General features: G+C 39.9%; 1 protein-coding gene across 2 annotated transcripts in view; it reads right to left on the minus strand.

Moving 5' to 3' along the window:
- Positions 1-21,568, minus strand: part of adam12b (ADAM metallopeptidase domain 12b) — an 87,140-nt gene extending 65,572 nt beyond the window's left edge. For both annotated transcript variants that reach the window (XM_063491819.1, XM_063491818.1), the window contains exons 1-3: positions 21,080-21,568; positions 8,461-8,582; positions 5,311-5,384 (exon numbers count right to left, since the gene is read on the minus strand). In XM_063491819.1, coding sequence (XP_063347889.1) covers positions 5,311-5,384; positions 8,461-8,582; positions 21,080-21,197 — 314 coding nt within the window. In that variant the 5' untranslated portion in view covers positions 21,198-21,568. The remainder of the gene's footprint in view (positions 1-5,310; positions 5,385-8,460; positions 8,583-21,079) is intronic.
- Between the last annotated feature and the right edge of the window lie 1,075 nt (positions 21,569-22,643).

Below are 22,643 nucleotides of genomic sequence, written 5' to 3' on the forward strand. Positions count from 1 at the left end.
GAGCCCACACCCAAACACATGGGTAAGCCAGGTTTTCTTTATACAAATATTGAGTGAAAAACAGAACTGCATAAAGTTCAACTTATCTCATAGTCGACAGTAACCTGGGATCACTCTCTTTTTTCTTTTTTTGCCAAAAACTCTCCACAGTGAATGGACTGGGTAATAATATATCTTCTCTGTGGTGCACGGCGAGAGAGATTTTGGCATTGTCAGCTGTGTTATTGAAATAGAGTGCATCTTCTTTCCCCTGGAAAACACACTGAGGATGTTGCTATGGGGATTTTTTGTCAAAAGCATAATGATGTTGTTTAGATGTGACCATGTGTTTCAAAAGGCCTCTTTCCTCTTTTCTTTCCTGCCAGAGAAGAATGAAAGGAAATGTTCTCAATGGGAAATGCATGGTCTTGTGTAGTGAGCTAGTTAGAATATGGACACATCAAGCTCATTGTGTTTCAAGAAGAAAAGCTGAAAAGATGTATTTTATTAAAAATCATAGTGAAGCACAATAAGCATGCATAGCGTATGTATTCACTCTTTAAATTGTAAAAAAAAAGAGAACTCCATTCTCTAAACAAATGTATTAAATCACTTTTTGCAAAATGTCACACAAAACTTACAGATTTGATCAAATCTTCATGCAAAACTCTAAAAACACACTCACTAAAACAGATTATGAACTTGTGATACATAATGTTAACCACATGCAGAAGAATTTAAACATACAGCACATAGCTTCCACACAATAGCTCAAAATTATCCACAATTGTTGCAAATGATGTCACGAACCCAGTTCAGAGTCCACAAACAGCTCAGTGATTTGAAGACTGACCCCAGTGATGATAGAAGCAACCAGTGTGCAAGAGGTGATGGATGATGAAGAGTAAGAACAAGAGCAGCAATTTTAGATAAAATTTGAGGAACTGCGATACACCTCGCTCATGGAATGACAATGAAGGAGGCAGGGCAAAGAGTGCAACCCAATCACAGCTGATTCTCCGTGGCCACTACGAACAGGAGATCAAGAGAAGAGAACAGGCCATTTAGTTTGTGGATCATCAGGTTTTTACTGACGCTTCAGTACATCATGTTGCCAATATAAATGTGTGCGTGAGTGCCTGCGTGCGTCCTCTTTGTCACTGTTCCCTTTTTGTAAATAGCCACATAATGGTACCATGTCCTGAATGCCATATTTTCTATTTTTTCCAGTGAAGTGCGCCATGAATGTTCAGTAGACTTTTTTCCCCCCGTCTGCTTCTTTTATTTTTCTGAAAAAAAGAGTCGTTATGAGTGATTCACTGTTTGGTCTAAGCGGTTTTAGGAATGCAGCTTGAAAATTGTGTTATGTGTTTACTCCTTAAGAAAAGGGCCCAAGTGTTCAAGAAAAAATCTCTTCTGAGTAAACTCCATTCAACAGCATCGGAAACCTTTCAAAATAGGAAATATTTGAATTTCATTGAGTACTTGTTTTCTCAACAACTCTGTTGCAGGTCAACAGTTTAGATTATTTGGCATTTTAATATTCATACATTTACTTGTTCAGAAGACGGAATGATCCAGTAACGAAATCCTCAATAGGTTTTTTTCTTTTTAGAGAAAAATTAGGGCAGCTGTGACATAAACGTTTCCCCTTGTGGTGGTCTGGTAAATGTGGTAATCGCTGTATTTTAAGTTTAACTCATTTTCCAAAAAGACAACACAAAATACACAGTAATACATGAATCTGACTCTTAGTTTTCTGCATATATAGTGAACATATACTGCAACAGTCCCAACACCAACTAGTCTTTCAGTTATGTATCCATGACTTCAGTGACTTTATGACTTCATTTCACTGATTTGCATTCATTTAATGGGAACGTACTTTATCTTTAATCAAAAATCATAAATACTACTTGGTTAACATAATTTAACCTCAAATTTCATCCATGCATTATAATTATTTACAATGCAGCAACATTTGTCTCCATAAAATGGTAAATAGAGTGCTGGTTATAAAGTGTATTTCACATATAAAGCTATAATTAGCTTTAATATTCATACAGCACTGTATCTTATGGCTTTATGAACACGTGTGGACTGGAGGAACCAGGAACAGAAGCAGTAACCTTCCGATTGTCAGATGATCCTCTCTACCTTCTAACCCACATCCCCGTAATGCCTCAGTCACCAAAGCATGAGTAATACCTAAACTACAACATACACACACACACACACACACACACACGCACGCACGCACGCACGCACGCACACACACACACACACACACACACACACACACACACACACACACAGAAGTATCTTTGTCCCCCAGACAGTGCTATTGAAGTCTTTAATCAAGACTAATGTGTAATGTCCCATATGACCACCATTAATCATTTAAAGCCGGGCAACAGTGCTATTGATCAATGCTATACTTCAAAGCAGCCACTGCTGGCAAAGGTGTGCATGTCTGTCTAGCACAGTTTGCTCTGTACAACAGGTCAAGCCTTAAATATCATATATGATGACATTCATGTTGCTTTTATGAAAATGGGGATATAATGTCTCCTCTGTCTCTGTTTTACTGCCAACTTTGAATGAACTGTGATGGAAAAGAAAAATGATATGGTATGGCATTCAAGGGAGGCTGAACTAAATCTCTGATATATATGTTGCATGGGTACAAAAGTAATAAAAGCCAAAATACAGTGTACAGTGCAAAAGTACTAAGATTTCCACAGAAGTGACACTTTTTTTGGAGCCAATATTCACAAAGAGGAATATTCTGAAAATAAGCTTTGCAGGGCTCTTCTTTCGAAAGCTATGATGATGGTCTGACAAAAGGCTGTAAAATCTATGCTGCTTACAGTTTGGTCCCCGTGGCTGGCAAGAACACAAAAGAGATAGCCTCTAACATCAGGGGAAAACAAATTCAGCTGAAGCTCAGGTGTTCGTGCAGTAACACTTCATTTACAAGTTGTACAATATAAAGGGACTTTGACTCTGCATACAGGCATTGTGCATGCCGCCTAAGAAATACACACAGGCAAACAGAAGATCTCCTCTGATTTCTTCCTCAGTAGATTTGTACTTGTCCTGCTATAGCCAAGTTTGCCTGGGACAGCGCCAAGCAGCTAACAAACAGCAGTTTATTAATTGGATCTGGTAGCTTGTTTATATTGGTAAGGACTGAGATCATTTCACACTTGCCATGGAACAGGTGTGCTCTGCAGCAGTGCCAAATGAGCAAACTGCACGGGCTCAGCACACTGAAGCAAAAAAATAAAAAATTAAATAAAATTTAAAAATGAGCTTTCACCAAAAACATGCAATAACTCAGCAAAAAGAGGAAACACTACTGAGATCTAGGGCTCTCCACATTCAGATGTATCCGATTCCTGAATACCAACACTAAATTGTTCTTGTTCTTATTTGCTTCATTCTGGAAATTTCACTCCATTTAACGTTTTTACTACATTTTCCCTCTAATTAAATTCAGTTGTGTGAAGGCTTGCTAGACGAACCGCCTTTACTTTGATTATAATCTTCAAACCTTAAGCGTGATTTTGAAAAATTATACAAAAGACTAAATTTCAGATGCACTAGACATGAGCCCAAGGATATTTCCTGGAGTTTTTTGTTAAAAATCATTATGATTTGGATAGAAATGAAAAGGCCCTGAGGGTCTAAACATTGCTTGGGACAGACACTGACTGCTGTTTCTGAAAATGAGCTATACCTTTAAACAGTCATATCCTGATGCCCCCTATCAGAGACAATCACAGAATAAATATCTGCAAAGTTCAATCCTATTTCTAATCCTATGGCCTATGATGACTATCCGGTGAAGAAATATGTACTGACAGGCACTATGCAGATTTGGGTAAAAAAAAAAAAAAATGTTAATTTGCACAGCACCTCAGAAGCGCATGTTGTGTCTGCCTCCACCAAACGCTGGAAGCAGAGACGATGTGTCTGAATCTTAAATATTGCTAAAAAACCTCAAGGACTTCACTAAACTCCAAACATACTTTTTGTCCTAAGCGCCCTCATCTTTCCTCCTGCCCCAGACTCAACGGATGCGCCCTCGACATAACAGGCACACGTAGAGGTCAGAGACCACCTGTTCTGAGCTGGCTGAACTGCTGAAGCGATATCAGAGGACACATCTGGCCTGACACGCCGGATGGGAAAGGCAGCTTGCTTCCAGGCTGGTGACAGCCGGTGACGGATGACTCACAGCTGATGCTGAGGTTTACAGGAGGTCACATGGTGAGCAAGGAACGGAAGGGTTAGTTCGGACAGTGTTTTTCTAAGGAGGGTTTAGTTTCTGGAGAGGAGCATGAGCTGATTTCTAGTTTGTTTTGCAAGTGCTTTGAATTATCGAAGCGTGGAGTGGCAGAGTACCTAGGGGGTGTACGCTAACTCATTTGTTCATCTGCTCACATAATAGACCACTTGCTGAAATCGCTCCTTAAAATGGAGAATAAAGATGTGAATCAATATTTGATTTCTAAATTTCGACAACAGTTATTGTTTTTCATTTTCTGTCTCGCACACAGCTCTGCATTTTGAATCTCAAAAGTCCAATTTGAGTTTGTTCTGAGAGTTAGCAGTGACAAGGGGCCTCACCAGTTCTGAACAAAGTCCATCAATTCAATGTCAATATCCGTATCCCAAAGCAGCAGAGTAAAATATTATGTCTCCACTCCGTCTGAATAACAAATATTGACAGACACAAGACCTGAATCGGTAATGCCATCATTCTTGTAAGATTCTAAATTTCCCCCGGACATGTAACCTGGTTTTTCTTTTGGCTTTACAGCTATCCTTCTTGCCTCTCTCTATATATTTCTTCTCAGTGTATTTCAGTTTGTGCGTGACTTTGTGTGGCTGTATTTACATATTTATGAACTCTACATGATCCTCACCCCTCGTTTCAGAGTTCACAGCGTTATTTTCCACAGTATGGAAGGGAGAGAAGTGATGAGAGATGCTGAAAAGCAAAGAAGGGGAGGACGAGCATGTCCTCTGAGCTCTGTTCTGCCTTATTCTTTATCAGCTTTCATCTCTTAGCCCTTCAGAGAGACTGAACCATAAAAGAATCCAATCACAAGGGGACATATTATTTTCTCCCTCCTTGAATACACTATACCGTATCCTAGACCCACACAATGTCTTGTCCTCTTGCATATGTAACTCGAGGAAGCAATAGTCAGGAGCATGGTTTATCTATTGACTCTGTGTGTGATTACATACTAAACGTGCAGTTTCTTCTAACCCAACGCACACGGTGAGTATTAAAATGAATCGTAAGAAAAAACTCACTCATTTTTCTCCAGCAACAGGATCAGCTGTTCACCTTCTGCAGGCACCAGCAGCTGCAGTGATGCAGGATATCTCTGAAACACAAAAAGATATGAGGTCATGCCCAGAAATCACCAATCCTGCCTGTGGACGTGCGTGAAGGTTCAGCTGACGTTTTCGTGCACAAAGCAGGATGGGGCAAGGCACAATAGCGCTAGAGGAACAGGAAGAAAACTTCCACATCATTCACTTCCCAAATCTGGAATCAACTTCCATTTATACCATGACAATCCTTAAGCCTTTAATGGAAACACATCCACTGAATAGAATTACAATGAATAATATATAGCAGTCAGTGTAGGGATTTATTACTGTTACTGAGGAAACAGTTTTAATGTTTCACAGCATATTGAGACAACTCAGGAAACAGTGTATTTTTCAGCATGAAGATGTGTCTAAAAACAGACAATGTTAAGATGCTTTGACAGTGGATTGGTTTAGGTTTTGCAAAAGAATAATGGAACAAGGAGGAGGACTAATTAATGGTGTTGTGTGGGAAACCACATGTCACTCAATGACATGTTGCTTCTTTGCTTCTGACAAGGTTTGTTTGCAATAAATTGATAAAGACTCACTTGAAATGGGACTTTTTGTCACTGGTGTATAGAAGCACAAAATCGGCAATAATGTATTTTGACAGTATTTCAGACTTGGTCCCCAATGTAAGTGTGATTTTTTTGGAAGAGAAAAAGTGTCGCAACAGCTGTAATGATTACGTGACGTGAGCGGTTTGGTGTTAATGACGAATGGCTGCAAGTGTCATTTAAAGATTGAATCCTCTATCAAATATAAAAATGTCAATTTCCAAAATATAGCTTTAAGATGAGTTAATGCTTTTCTGAAAATTAGCATCGTCCTTAAGACAAAACAGAGGCAAAGAAGGTCAATGCTTTAGAGCCTCAGTTTTGTAAAAAAGGATTCATGAATGTAAGCTAGCAGAGAGGAAAAAGGGTCAGACATGTTCACACTAAGCAGAAATTGATTTATATTTCATCAGCTGATATTTTAGATGAACAGAGTGCTCTCTCACAGTGACATTTCTTGGGATAGCTGACCGATGCCTTTGGGGAAATACTCTGCTGGCCAGTCTGAAGCTGTGTGTCTGCAAGTATGTGTGTGGACAATTCATGTCATGTCTACTGTGCAACAAAGAAAATGTGTCATAATTCTGCAATACCTTACAGCTCCAAGATAACTTCTACTTGGCACACAAGGCAGATATACAGTAGCTGACCATTTTACACCTGTTCAGCTGCGTATCGACACAAATGTGTAATATACATCTAACCAAGCAGAGACTGAAAATGCCTGTGAGAATGCCTTGTTGACAGCAGACGTCAGATGTCAGAGGACTATTACCAGCAGTAAAATAACATCTCTCAGATGGGCTACAGCAACAGAAGACCACAAGTATTGTGACTCCTGCAGGTAAGAACTGGAAACTAAGGCTACAATGCACAACGGCTCCCAAAACCTGAGCAATAGAAGACTAGAAAATATTGCCTGGTCTGATGAATAGATTTCTGCTACAACATTCAGAAGATAGGGTCAGACATTGGTATGAACAACATGAAAGCATGGATCCATGCTGCCTTGTATCAACAGTTCAGGTTGCTGCCGTTTGCATGATTTGTGGGAGGAATTTCTGGCACTCTTTGGGCCCCTCAGTACCAGCTGAGCTGCTTAAATGCCACAGCTTCCTTGAATATTGCTGCTGACCATATCCATTCCTTTAAACCACAGTCTACATATCCTCTGTTGACTGCTTCTAGCAGGACAACACACCACATCACAAATCTCAAATCATCTCAAACTGGTTTCTTGAATATGACAGTGAATTCAGTGCAGCCAAATGGCCTGCACAGTCATCAGCTCTAAATCAACAACAGCATCACTGTGAGGTGATAGAAGAGGAATTTACATCAAGGCTGATAAATCTAGGGCAGAGTGTGATGCTATGATGTCAATATTGACTAAAATCTCTGATGAAATGATCAATGTTTCCAACACCTTGTTTAATTTGTGCCATGAAGAATTTAGGCACTGCTGAAGGCAATAGGAACAGCAAAGTATACCCAACAAAATGACCAGTGTGTGCATAAATCTGCCTCTGTGCTGTGACTTTTACTGCAGTCTCCGATAAGACAATCACAAGTTACCCTTGTAGTAAGTTTAATATGGGACAGCAGGCTGCTTTAACTATTGTCTCTCCTTAACAAAAATGCCTTACATCAGCAGTAGGTGATAGAAAAATATGGCTAATGTAGCTAAAAATGATTAAGGCTATAAAACGTAGTTTCACTTCCCCACATGCCCAAAGTATGTGACATTTTTGTGATGACTGACTGTGAGGCAGGCACATAACGCTGGGAAAAAAATCCTAAACAAAACAAATCGTTCAGATGGTGACTTCCCTGCATGAGGAAAAGTGTTTGATTGCTCAGGGAGTTCTGAACACCTACACATTTCCCTCCTCTGGAAAGTTTCTTTAAGTTGTGGTAGAGATGCCAAATTTCAAACATTTCCCTTTCCAGCTGTAGTAAGTGGAACAGACAGGGTTTCATAGCCTGAGAAGGCATGTTTAGAAAAACCAGAGAGGGATGATTTGTATATATCTTTTAATCTAGCTTATAACGTGTAGTACATGAACGAAATGACACGCTTTACAAGCTGTTACAGACGGAGTTAAAGCTTCCAAGTCTTTAGCCATCAGGTTAGTGACTTGTAAAACTGTTGAAAGCCTGACTTTTAGGAATAATTTCACAATATGTAGTGCCTAGTGTAGTGCGGCAAGCTCATATTTAACAAAGAAATGAGGACATGTTCAAAACAAAGGCGAGCGGATGGAAGGAGAAGAACCACAAAAAGGGGCATAACATGGAGGGAAAACATAGCAAAAGAGGGGACTTCTCTACCAAAGGAAATTAAATAGACAGGCAACAGATGGAGGCAACAGAGGAAGGAATCATATACTGTGGTTATGTTAAACAAAAAGCCAGACATCTATACTTGGCTGCACTCTGAAAAGCACACTGACATTAGCTCAGTAGCTGGCTGAGTCAGCTTATTACCAATAAGCTATTTCTGCTAAATGGTTTTGAGAGTATTTACCCCAGATGTGAGTTGGCTGAGAGGTCTGCGCTCTTTGCCCTTCAGCAACAGAGGTATGGCGGTCTCATAAGTTTGCGGTCTGGTTGCCTCCCCGCTCTGTTCGGCCTTGTCTGGACTACTTCCTGTGAAAAGATCATCAGCACAGATTAGCTTGAAATTTAGCATCACGCTACAAACAATACAGATTGCAAACAAAGGGGTCAGAAATGTGGGTCAAAGCTGCTGTGTAATATCCTCAATAATTCAAGGACACCATTAATGCAACAAAAGCTTGGAAGGCTCAGACACACAGCAGAGCAGAACACTATTAAAGACTGTGGTCGGTGCTGCAGAGAAAGAGTAAAAGCTCACTCCTGTTCCTGCGAGTAGATATGCTATCCCCCAAAGGACCCTTGCAACAAGACCATAGCCACAGACAGAGCATCAATAATAGATGCTCTCACGCAGTTTATAACTCTTCTTCTGCAATATTTCCCCAGATGGGAATGTTTTTTTTTTCTAAAAAAGGTAGGATGAAATTGTCTTTCCCATTTCTTAGATATATATATATATATTTATTATCTTTCTTCCTATCCAACTTTGTATAGTAGGTCAGGAACAAGCACCATACTGTGCTGTTTCCTCCTCTTTTCCACTTATCATTTTACTTCTCTTCCAAACTTGTAATAGAGTTAAATTACCAAAGTAAGAAACTGGTTAAGCTAATTAGTTTTTAAAAGATTGCTCTTTTGGGACAAAAAACCCCATACTGTATATAGCATAAGACGACGTATAATAAACCATATCAATGCTTGGAGCAAAATGTGGGGATCAGTCACAATTCCCTCTGCTCTCTCAGTGTCTCTCTCAGCTCCACAGAAGACTTGGCTGAATGGCCTTACAGAGCATGTGTGTGCTGTTGCAAGCCCAGCAGGTTTCCTGTGTAGCCCAATAAATGTTACAAACCCATAGAGGATTGAATAGAGAGTGTTAAAAGGGGAGGGGAGAGGCTGTTTGAGGTTTCACGCTCCCGCTATCAACAAAGTAAAACTGAGAGTGAGTGCGCCGCCTCTATTTACTATACATCTAAAGTCTCGGCATATTCTCTAATCCCTGGAGATTTGCAGTAAAGCATCCGCGTGTCTGCATGTGCATGTGTAACATCATACACAGTGCAACAAGAGTTCAGCAGTACACTGAGCAGAAATGCTACAATCCTACATATTTTGTTGCTCCTCCTCCCGCCTGGAGGTGTTTTGATTTTCAGGTACGTTTGTCTCTTCAAAGTGTGACGATTCTTGTCTTTGAAGACTGACTTCTGTGCCATCGTGACTGCACTTCATACAACTTCAAACTGTCTGTGACGGCGGCTTGTCTGTGTTCTCAGCGTGGCCCACACTCTCAACTTAGCCACAGTACATAATAAGCTAACAAGGGCATAAAAGGGACCTCCTACATTTAATGGGATATTTGAACATATGCCGATGGTAGTTTGTTGGTTTTAGTGGTGCACGAAAACCACGTTAGACAGACGGAGCAGCATGACTGAGACCACAGGCTGCGGCTGGAGTGCCATTAAAAAAGAGCTATAAAAGGAAAGTCAGGCAGACGTCTTGTTAATTAAAGACTTCATCACTTCCACCAGGGTCCCTCACAAATCATTTAGAGCTCTCTGACACTAAATGAGTTTGTGATCCTTAAACAATATCAGTTTGGAGTGGAGACTTCAAGCCTGGGTGAGCTCAAAACAAACTAGTTTGTACAATGTGTTTTCAGCCCACATCTAAGCGTTTCTAATTCTTCTGTAAAGCCACATTCTAACGTGCGGCGAAGAGCTTGCCATCATAAAGAGCAACATACGGAAAATCTTTCCTTGAAGGCATCCATCTCGTTACATTTGTCTCTACACAAAAAGAGACAAAGGGAGTTTTGTGAAATCTAATCCTGCCCATTTTCTCTCCTCCACACACATGGCCAGTCTCTGGGTAAAGTAAGCGTGCTCACTCAATGTTGGACGTAGCCTCCCTAATTCGGGGGGTTTAGATGCCGTTTGATGTTCTGGTAAGCGCTTTGTTTGAAGTACAGTGACCCCTTTAATATGTGAATTAATGAGTTTTTGTAGCATTTTGTGTGTGCTAGGCTTCAGTTTGCAACATCTGCCAAAGCAAACTTAAAAGAAAGTTCCCTTCAAACGGCAGAGAAATATGACATTCATCATCATTCTCACGGGTTTTATCCTCTTTGGGAACCTTTTAAATTCACACTAAAACTGGGTTAATCCTGTATGTTTTCTGAGAGCTCCATGACTGCTAAGCCAACCACAGTTGTACCCCCATATTGGACACAAGGCAGAATTATCTGTGGGTCACACATGAAAAACACAAGTTCTGTTTTGCAGCCAAGATCATCTTTCCCCCACGCTCTCTTTAAATAGCCTCATAACCCAGATTTCTTTTAAAGACAACTCTGTTTTGATGATCTAACAAATATATTTTTCTTTCTGCCACTATTTCATGATCTGCACAGCTGAATATTACTGGTAGGAAATGGGAATTCAAACAGAGGCCGATGTCCACTTTTCTCAGCAGGGCAGTGAAACAGCCAAAAACATAAACAAACAAAATGAGCCACAATTACTGCAGTCAAATCGAAGAGGCTGCTGGACTCTGGGCAAAACTCTACCTCATTACATAGACTTGGTATTTTACCTGCTGCATCAAAAGGCTTCTCTGATAACTTTCACATCTTTTTGTCCATTTATCTTTTTGATTGAGAAAGGTGTTTATATTGCGGAGTGATTTAAGCAAAGCAGCCAAAGCAGCATGGATTACCTTTTGAAAAATGCATATGTCTGGCTGCTTTTGTATCTGATCAACAAGCAATTTTATTATAGGGTCCCTCTACTGAGATGGACAAGAGAATACAAAACATAAGGTCAAAACCAGTTTATGAAGGACATTTAGCAATCTATAAGCAAAATGTTCAAGGAAACACAAGAGAAGATGAACACCACAGCGGGACTTGAGAGACCTTCTGCAATCAGATTAGCGTCAAACAACATATGCATACAAACTATGTGTAACTTAACTTCTTTATGTTTTGCTGGGAAAACGGGAAATAAGGCTGTGTTTGCCTTTTTACCTAAAAAAAGAGTTTATACAATTCTAACACGCTTGAAAGTCAATATTTGGTACAACCATCTTTATCTTTAAGGTACAGTAGCCACAGCTTCTTAGTCAGAGTCTTCTATAAATAATTCACTGCAAATCAACTTATTATTAGGTTGTGTATTATATATATTATATGTTGTATAATAAAAAGCTATAAAAATATTCATTATTATGCAAACAGAAGAATCACAAAGTGAAGAGCAGCGAAATATTTCAGACAACGTGACACAAAGAGAAAAAGTCATCAAGCAGGAACTCTTTGAGCAGAGTTAAAAATAAAATCAAGAAAATACAACAAAGCCCCGAAGACATGACTTCAGTTATTTCTCAACACAGAGAAGAGACCTTTAATGCCAGCTGATCAAAGGATAAGAACTCCGATTATGGATTTGATAATGGTGAAGATTTATTGGTCAATATCTGCACAGCGGCTGTAAAACCAACCCTCTAAGCCTCCAATCGTCTGTAAATGCCCTCAGAAAGGTGAATCTTGGCCAACAGTGAATCACTGAAGAGGCTTTTAGCTTGAAAAAGGAAAATGACGGTACCAAGCGCATACACAGGGACAACTGCCAAAACGCTGATAAGAAACACACAGCATAGGTGAGTTCAACTGTTACAATTGGATTTGATGGAAATCTGGATCTGATCCAGAACCATTTCTGGGAGTGACTACTGTATTGACTTTCCTTATTGATTACAAAATGGTAAGACATTGACCCAAACTAAAATCCCTGCGTGAGCGTGAGATGAGTGTTGTTATAAGTGTAGGCAGCCTGGCTTTTTTCATCCTTAACTGATATGAAATTAAATAAAGAAGTGTTTCTCTGAATGAAATACCGAGGCCATTTCCACCTTTGCGCATTACTCATTATAAGCTTTCAAAGAGTGATATTTTTCATTTTTTATTATGTATTTTTCATCTCTATCACGCATGTACATTTACACAAGTACTAAAGTAGTTCCTTTCCTGCTTAGAGTTAGAGGAAGGCATCAATATCAATCTCATCTTTGTTAAATATGAAGCTATAACCAGCAGTTATAGTTATATATATAGTAGTTAGCTTAGTTTAGCTGAGTGGACTGGAGATCAGGGGAGTGTGAAAGGAATTAAACCAGGTGGTTTTACAGAGTTTCATGTGTGAGACAATTTCTTGGCCAGACGTTGTAATGTCTTATGGTCCTGTCATCACAATGAGTTTGCCTGGAAAACAGGTGTGAAGTTACCATGCACAGCCAAAAGTAACTCCCCTTAGAGAGCCACAGTGTCTTAGTACTGGGTCTTTGACCCAGTGTTTCTATGTTTCCGGACTTAATAGTATTTGCTGATTTCTAAATATATAATTGCTTGCCTAGAAAGAAAGTGCTTTATAAAAAGGTGGATGAGGCTGCTAAACACAATAATCAGTCTCAATATAAAGAAATACATTAAAAAGTGAGGTTGTGCTAGCATTTATTTAATCAGAAGTTACTCAGAAAAATAGAATACCATCAATATATCTTTGTGACCGTCTACCATATTACAGCTTATTCAGTAAGACTTATTGCAGAACTCAGCACTACAGCTTTTATTTCCTTTTACAACGCATTTCTTTTTAACACATCAAAGGGAGCATTTTACAGTTCCTACTTCAATATTATGTTCGTAGACTAATAAAAGACATTCAAAAGTAGTAATGGCATTGTTTAAAAAAAAAGGAGCGCTGTAGCTCTCGGAGGTGCTAGATACTTTCCTGCATATGAATTAATGTTTGATGGTGGAAGCAACTTCAAAGAAAAGACTTTCAATGGAAAATAAGTCACTCGGTGAACAGACAGGCTTCTCTTATAGAGATTAATGTACAAATGTATATTTCAATTTGGTGTTTTATCTTGAGCAGTATAACTGGCCTGCTTGCTCAACATTAGTTCACATTGTCCCAGAATGGAAGTGCATTAAACAAGAAAGCTGAAGCTACAGCATAATTTCCACACATTTGCAATGTTCAAAAGCAAACTATGAAGGCCTTCCTAGAAATTACACTTTTATCTTGAAGAAAATGTTATAAGTTATAGTAGTATTTAGTAAATAAAAATGTCTTTACACACACACACACACACACACACACACACACACACACACACACACACACACACACACATATATATATATATATTCTTTTGTGCTTTATACCCAGTAAACAAGCCCTCTCCCTGCCCAGTGTGGTAGTCCACAGTCGGCCCACACTATGGGCTGCCCCACTGGGGCCTGTCTGGTTCCACAGTGAGCTACCAACTGTGGATAGCATACCCAGAGTATGCCCTGACTTTAGGTGAAAGCTGGCCTACTGGGACCCCACCCGGGCCCAGCAGTGCAGGGCCTACATGTGCCACTGCATTTCACGCCAGTACTGGGGCCCACAGTAAGCTGCCCATTCACAATGGGTCACCACAGCAGGTAGCACCACATTTTGGATTTGGCAGATTTTTACACTGGATGCCCTTAACAGTGTAACACACAGTGGATTTGTCGTTCCTCCCAGACTTGGACTGGAGATATATCCTTGTTAGACAAACATGTATTTGTCTATCAAGCACTGTCCCTAACAGTCTAATATTTTCCTTTGAGTTCTTTTGCAGTATATCAATAAGATCCAGTCTAACTTCCAATTTACTGAGGTTTTAAATCAGCTGCTTTTTCCACTTCCCTGTATAGTGTTTTCTTATTACAAACAGTCTTGCAGCAAACATTCCTGTGCAGACCCACAGTGGGTGGTGTAGATGAACGGTGGGGCTGTGCAGACAGGGAAACCCATACTTTTCACTGAGTGGGTTTGCCCACACAGGTCAGACAAAAGTTAGGCTTTTAGGTGCCCTATATGGGTTTTCTATGGGCAAGCCCAGAAGAGGTTGCTCAAAAAAATCCTTCATGTGGTCCTGTGGGGTAAAAGTACTATGGGGCCTGCATGGGCTAACCCACGGCATGGCCAACAAGGATTTTCTGTGGGCAATCTCACTATGGGTGGCTTTGAACCCAGGATCTTGCTGCTGCGCAAAGTACAGCATACAGCTGAGACAGGCAGGACTGTCCTTACTTTAGCAAGTACTTTTAGTCATAATCCAATCCATCTTGGATATATAAGTCGATGCTGTTGGTGATATATTCCACTGGAACACTTTGACAGCTCTTGGTGTAACAGTAAAAAGTGATTGCATCACTTGTTCTTTTGAGCAGCATTGATATCTGGACCACAGGTCATGGCAATTAAAATGCTGTCATGACATTTTACATAAAACTAAAAAATGTCAATCTCATGGTACCATTATAAAAAATGTTATTATAACATTATAAAAAAAACTGCCTAGAGGTTATATCAGCAGGATGTAACCTCAAGAGCCATGAAAACCGCCACGGGACTACAATCAGAAAACCTAAAGTTGTTGAAATATTTTATTCTGAACCAAACCAGTGGACCAAATAAATAATGAAAGGACAAGCCAGCATTGCTGTAACTAGAGCCATGCCTTGAGCATTGGTTAAAAAAAAAAGACTTCAAAAAAACAAACAAAAAATTCTTTCAGATCAAAATAAGGCACTGATATTCTTTTTACAGGAGAAACACCCCCCCCCCCAACAAATTTCTGTTTAAACAATGCATCAAAAGATTTACCCAGCACTCTGAGTAAGACTGACTAGTTTTTCAGCCCTGCAATTTTGCTCCTATGATTTCTAAGGGAAAAAATAAATGGGCTTAAAATGTAACAAGGAGGAAAAGCATTATGAGCTTCTTAGACACAGTGAAAGAGACCACTCTAAAGTGTCCCAGGGTCTTTTGCAGGGATAAATAACAACAATGTTACCTCATTACCAACAATTCAACAGTGCCTCCTATCAGTTCCCACACTGGGCACTCTTCCTGTGATGACAAATTAGTGCTGAAGGTGTTAATCCTGGATGTGGGACCTCCTAGATCCATTCCAAACATACATCACTATTGTTCTGATCGAGCAATCACTGGCTCAGAGTGAAATGATGGTAATACAAGATTTCTCAGCGTGGGTTAGTGAGATTTACTCGTGTGTCTTATTCACATCCTGTGGGAGCAACAGTGGAATAGCCAATTCCCGTCTTGTCTTGCACAGATTTGGGCATTATGTCTCAGAGCTATGGGGATTTCAGCTTGGGGGATTTAGGGATTAACTGGAACTTATCACACATCCTGGGTCACCCAAAAGCCATCAGCAGGGGAGACAAGGTTTAACAAAATATCAGTAATGCTAGCAGCTTGTTATTACAATGATAATCTTAGTCAATTGGTCAGTCGGTCAGTTCCTTAATCACTGACCCTATTCCTGTCTACAACTACTGAAATGATTAATAGTAACCAGAGAGCGAGTCTACTGACTCTGGTGATCTCCTGACTTTAATCTCCAAGCACTGCTTCAGTGAGACCGTAGTATAGTATATAACATTTAAATTCTATTTCTTCTGTGTCTTCGACATTTTTAAATTTTCCTTTATTGGCTGTCATAAACGCCATATATATGGTACCACATATACCAGCAAATATATACCAGCAAATAGCTGCTATCTATAGCTGTATTTTTTGGGGCTCTGACGAATACGATGACTGAGCAACATAAGGCTAAGGCTAACTGCTTAGCAGCCATTTCAGCCTTTCAAAATAAGAGCGCGGATGCTATCCCTCTCAGTTTCCTTTTTGGATTGTGTCAAAAAATCTGGTGTAAAATCCCAAAACAAACATGAAGAGATACCTGCTCTGACGACCACTTGTGACAAGGAAGCAGCCGAAAATAACTTTTTATGTTGCGTTAATCTTATGACACATGCATTTTGTTACCCAGTTATCCAGCTCATGGGGCAATTGGAGCCTTTCCTAGCTTCTATAAGATGAAAGGCAGGCTACACCCTGGGCCCATCACAGGTCTAACATGCAATTCTTTCAGATTATTAAAAAAATAAAATTTCAGACATTTCACAGCACATATTTGGGTGGCCATTAATATACCTAAGCAGCCCACTCAAATAAAGTCTGCTATGTGTGGAAAGGACTGAATGATTGTATTCATTCAGAATATGCAATTATGTAATCAGTGATTCAACGTGTGCTAAATTTGTACCCCCCAAAAAAACACTCAGCAAAACCTTTTGTGTTCTTGAAGGAAGGAAATTCAAGTATGGGCACTCCAATAAGACAAAGATCAAGAGGTTCCAAATTCTGTGGAGAAAGAGGAGCCAAACTCTGCTTCACATGTCTTTCTCTAAAAAAAAGTGTTCACTTCATATACTATTCTCTCAAAACACCTTCAATTCCTTCCATGAAAAGCTTCAGGATATAACGGCTATTGGCTGAAGAGCATGACTGGATCCAATAACCAACATCTCAAGGTAAACAGACTGACATGGAGGTGTGGTGACCTTTCTGTTGTGAAATTATTGATGTAGGGCAACCTGATGGTTCAGCCTGCTGTGCAGCTGCGTGAGTCTCAAACCTGAATCATGTTGTTGCATCAGTCCACTTCCTTGCTTCTCTCATCTGAGTGAAACCTAATATTTCTTCAGAGGGATGGTTGGTCAAAGGAAAAGAAACAAACAAGGAACTGCTGCTCTCAAGAAATCATATGTTCACCAGCTCTTTTGTACATTTCCCATTTGTGCTACACTTCCAGCCAGCCACGCATTCATTATGGACGCGAGCAGAGACGACTGCATGTTTAAACTTCTCAGAAATCTGTCATCCTTCTGCATTCTAGCATAAATAACAGCTCGCTGTTCACAGTGGTGACAGGAGCGACTCCATGTTCCCATCCTACTTTGCACCTATTCAGTATTCCTTTCTTCCTCTCTTTGCTCCACTATAAAGATTTTTTCCTTCAGTGCAGGGGAAAGTGTCCCACTAAAATATGTAAGCATCACAGGCGGTCTGACACATCCAATCACTGCGGTAAATGTAGGTGACTGACTGCTTTCTCACCTGTCTCAGTGTCTTTTTTTTGGTTCTCTGAAGGATAATGCAGACTGGAGAGAAATGCACCCACCCTTATCCATCACACACATGACTGACTGCTGTTTGTCAGAGCTCTTTAGGTGGTGGTCTGTAGCTCTGATGCTGTCTAACACCCAGATTTCTCACAGTTTCACAATACATCGCTCACATATTCTCTTTTTTTTCACCCTGTTCTTTCTTAATAAAATCAGGAATTATTCCATGTATACATATTAGATTCCGAGTCGCTCGTGACTGCTGTTTTTTGTGTACCGCTGTGTTAAGTTGCCTTCGCATGACATCAGCATATCTATTATGTATCTGTAGCATCCACAGGCAGAGCAGGAGGAAGCTAAATCACACTGATGGCTATAATGACCAATGATGCTTAACAGAGGGAGACAACTCTAACTGTGCGTGGCCTTCCCTCGCGGCCAACAGATCAATGCCAGCCTGTCCTCAAAATGTCAAGTGACAGCTTATGGAGGGGCTTGAGAGACAGACCAGGATGAGGTTATTTCCTAAATGGATTTTACAGAAACCTGTTGTTTTTTTCCCCACACGGATGATAGTCAGCATTCCACCACAGACTGGAGAATGGGCTAGAGTTACTTCCCAGGAAACTGTGCTGAAAGGTGACCGATGCTCCTCAGAGACCAAGGAGACTGCGCATACATTATTGTGTGTTTCAGGGCACTCGGGGTAGGTTTTATTCTCCCCGCTGTCTGTTTGTTTAGACAAAACAGACATTTTAATCTTTCTAATTAATTCTGTCTGAAGCTGCAGTCAGTCTGACCAGCTGATATCCTCAAATCTAATCCAGGTCATTTGGTTCTGTCTCTAATTATTTATTGAGTTTCCTCCACCCGGAAAAAAGGGGAAAAAAAGACCCTTAGAAAACCAGTTGATATGCAGACGAGAGACAAAGAAAGTCAGGCAGAGAGAGAAAGCAATAGACAGAACGATTCATCAAAGATTTGTAAACACGGCCTGCTTGATTCTCGCCCTTATGGGACTTTTATTTTATTTTTGCTATAAAAGTTCAGAAGCCAGCTCAGTCCTGAAGGGCCGTAGCACTTCACACAAGAAAACACAAATGGTTATTCAAACATACTCAATATTCCAGTCATAAATATAAACAAGCTTTCCGAAGGCTAACAAGCAGAAGGCTGAGTCAACTACTGATAACCTGATTTTTACTTTGTAGGCTTGTTAAAGACTGTGCAACCAAAATTTAATTACAGCTACTTTTACAAAGAAGCTGATCTTCCAGCTTAAACATGAAATATGTTACTATTCTAATCACTTCCTGAGCTGTCAGTCAAAGTTTTAATCAGAGGGGATGGGAGTATGACAAAGCAAATGATTATACAGTACGATGAAAGACTGCATTCATAGCACAAAACCTTTAAACAGATTAATTTTAATCTGCGGAACTTAAATGTAAAGTTTTTGACACTTTTTCCCCTACTTTCTGGTGACTATTACTATTTTATTTGTAGCACATGTCTTCAAATATGTATTATTACTGGCTTCAAAGCCTTGGACATGCTCACTCAGGCACTTTCAAAACCACTACAGAGAATGTCCTCATTATCTAATGCATCACTTATTTCACTAAATGACAACACAACAGTTTCTGAACTCTGTCCAGGTAGCTGATTGCAGCTGAGTGTTGGCACAGGAAGGCCGAATGTCAGTCAGTGCCGATCTGATCCATATAGGGCTGCCAGATTTGGCAACAGAGGTACTAGCTGCAGAGTTTTTTTCGGGGGGTACAGAAAAGGATTGAGTCAGTTTCAGTCAGCAGCAACACTAAGGCTAGCACTGGAGAAGTGTGAAATCACTGCACTGGCGTAAGTTTGACCGATTCTGGCAGGGCTCATCACAAATCTGGCTTAAGTCAAGTATCCAGTTATGATGGATTTAGGCCACTGTTAAGCCAAACCATTTTGACTAAATGGATATTTATGACATGATTATTGTGTCCGGCCAATGTGACAATCTTTTACTGACAGTGCACGCCTACGCAATTTGTTATTTCCACATAAGAACAACAAAACAGGACAACATTTCTTTACAAAAAAAAAGAAAAAGAAAACAAAATAATCGTTTAAAGTGGGGAGACACTAGTTATGGTTAAAAGAGATTCATGTGACTGTTAGGAAGTGGGAAGCAAACATCAGCATCCCATGTCAAAGGTCAATATTTTGTCAACCCAACCAGTTCCTTCTAAATCCTTCCTTTCTGGACTTTGTAGCTGTATAACACCTTCACACTATTTCCTTTTTTGCTACCAATCTGAGAATAGACATAACTTTTACAGCTACTGGATGGAGAACATGACTACAGCACATCTGGTCTTCTTTTTACCACCATAAATAACAAAATAAATTAAAAATTCAGAAGTCAAAAATTGTGTTGTGCACGTTTATATCACAATTTTTAATAGGATAGACCAAGTCTATCCTAGTTTATCCCAAGTTTGGGAGAACATGAAAAGAGTCTGCCACAAAAAAACCCCTCTCTGCCTCCATTCGAACAAACTGTAGTATAACAGAAGCGCTGTAGCAAGAGCCCCCACCAAGGTGTGGGGAGATTGTGACAAGCATTTCACATAGAGGCTGAAGTCAATATCCAACATTACTGTATCTGACTGCTGCCATCAAAAGAGCCTGCCCTAGTTCAACGCTCATGCAACCCATTACAACTGTTTTACTCTCTGCATTTCTATTTTAACTAACCCAGTGTGTGGCAGCTTTAATGATCCAACAGCTGGCTGATGTGGACAGCAAACAACTCCTGAGCTGAATCTTTCTACTTCTCTTTCATGAAAGCTTATTATTGACTTGTTGGCACTATACATCTGTATTAGCTGCTCCAGCTGTGATGGTAGCATGTAGTATTGTTTCATTAGTGCACTTTTAACCTTATGTGGCCTGTATTTTCTTATTTATCACTTGAGCAGGCTTGATCACCTCAAAAATATCTATATTTGAATAGCTCCTTATGTTTAACAGTTGGTTTGCACTTATTTTTGTTCCTTTTCCTTTTGTCTTACTACATCCACACGCACAAATTTGTACTGTGTCACGTGCTCAATCCCATACACAGACTGCCCCATAATCAGTGGCTGATTCATTCAGGAGACATCCTGTTTGGGTTTATGTTTACAGGCTGAAGATGAAGCTGCATCCTCCTGGATGTCAAACTATCTGTTCATCCGCAGCAGTCTGACTTCCTTTTATTGTTTTTCCATCTGAGTACGAAAACTGATGTTAAAAAAAAAAAAAAATCAATTTCCTTTCTGCCCAGCCTATGTGTAAAATGCGCAGCTTGAGAATAGGAAACGAACAGAAATAAATAAAATGTGCAAACACTGAAAATCACGTTACCAGACTGTGGCTGAGCATCTGCAGCTGTACATGACAATGAGCCCTCTGAGTGATAGCACTGATATTCACAATAAAGATATCCACTCACCCCTCTGTATGTTGTAAATCATGCTGTCAGCATGTTTTGCTGCCGTGGACAGGCACCAGACTCGGAGAGCGAGGATCAGGAAGCCAAAGTTCTTCCGCCGCCTCCAGGTTCGCATCATGCCCGGGTTCGGTAGGGTGAAATGAGGAAAAGCGCTCCGGTCAGACTGCGTTATTAGCGTAGCTACCACCAGATGCTTCAACACTGGTGACAGGATGGAGATACGGGTCAAAGCAGTTCACAGTGAGTGTGAGGGGAAAAGAAGAAGGGGAGGAAAACAGACTTCACCACCCAGACTCCCAACAAGATGCGGCAGGCTGTCACTCCAAGAAAGAAGCTGTCAGAAACTTTTCCATGCAACACCAAACATATGGTGGACAACGGTGAGAGGGGAAAACGAGAAATAAGCGGCAAGTGTTAGCTAAATGTTTCTGGGAAAGGGTGTTGCTGATGTGAGGAGGGTGTTAGAAAGCGACAGCACAGACAGAATGAGAGGAGACTGTTGGAGAGTATAGTGAAGCGGACTTGCCATCCCCTCTAGACCCAGAGCAGCTACAGTTTGCCATGTGCTCTTCACACGCCTCTGGGTCCTAAAGTCCATCTGCGTTTAAGACTGCTGTCGTTCTTTGTTTCCCTTTACCTACAACGGAGTCAAACCTAATCCATTGACCAGTGGTTCTTGAACTTTTTCACAATAGAAACCGAAATGAGTTCACCCGAAAACCAATCATTAACAATTTTAATGAGTTTGCTGCCAGCCCACTGAAATTATCTGATATTTTCTCCCATAAAAATCATATTCATTCAACTAAGTCTATTCTGGACATTCAAGGACATTTTTTTAAGCAGCAATAGCCACTTGTGAAACCTGGAGATTAAAAAAATAAAAAATAATTATATTAGCATAATCTTTTATGAAATCGGTGATATATAACACTGTATAATAACTGTGTATTTTGACAGGTGAAAACAGCTTTCAGGCACATGATTGTACACACACTTCTGTAGTATACCTTCATGCATCTGTTTTTCTTAGATTTATAGTGTACATATTATTTATTAATGCAGTTTTCACTACTCTCTCACACAGTGTTAGTTTTACTGGTGGACTGGGATTGGCCTATATAAGCAAATATATTTACTAATAGCAGTATCATATACGTTTTTGCGCTTTCTGTTCAGAGAACATTGCGAGTGGATAATGTAAATCAATGAATGCATAGATTTTTCCCCTGAACTCTGCAGGGGGGATGCTGGTTAGTTATAGTTTTTCTTTCTTTCTTTCTTTCTTTTTTTGCCCTATATGTGTTTGTGATAGTTAATTAGCTTGTTGTCAACAAATAGTAGGTGAATTTAAAGAAAAAAAATAAAATAAACATTGACATAGGGCCAGCCTTACAATGACAAAACATGTTATTCAGGAAAAAATATAACTAGAGCGGCAAACGAATAAGGAGAAAAAATAAAATAAAATATATGAAAGTGTATAATAAACAAATAAATGTGAATTTACATAAAATTGTGAAATTAATGAATTGAGTTACAAGTCTAAAGAAATCAGACAGCC

Source organism: Pelmatolapia mariae, linkage group LG13 (genome assembly GCF_036321145.2).
Source record: "Pelmatolapia mariae isolate MD_Pm_ZW linkage group LG13, Pm_UMD_F_2, whole genome shotgun sequence".
NCBI classification, from domain to species: Eukaryota; Metazoa; Chordata; class Actinopteri; order Cichliformes; family Cichlidae; genus Pelmatolapia; species Pelmatolapia mariae.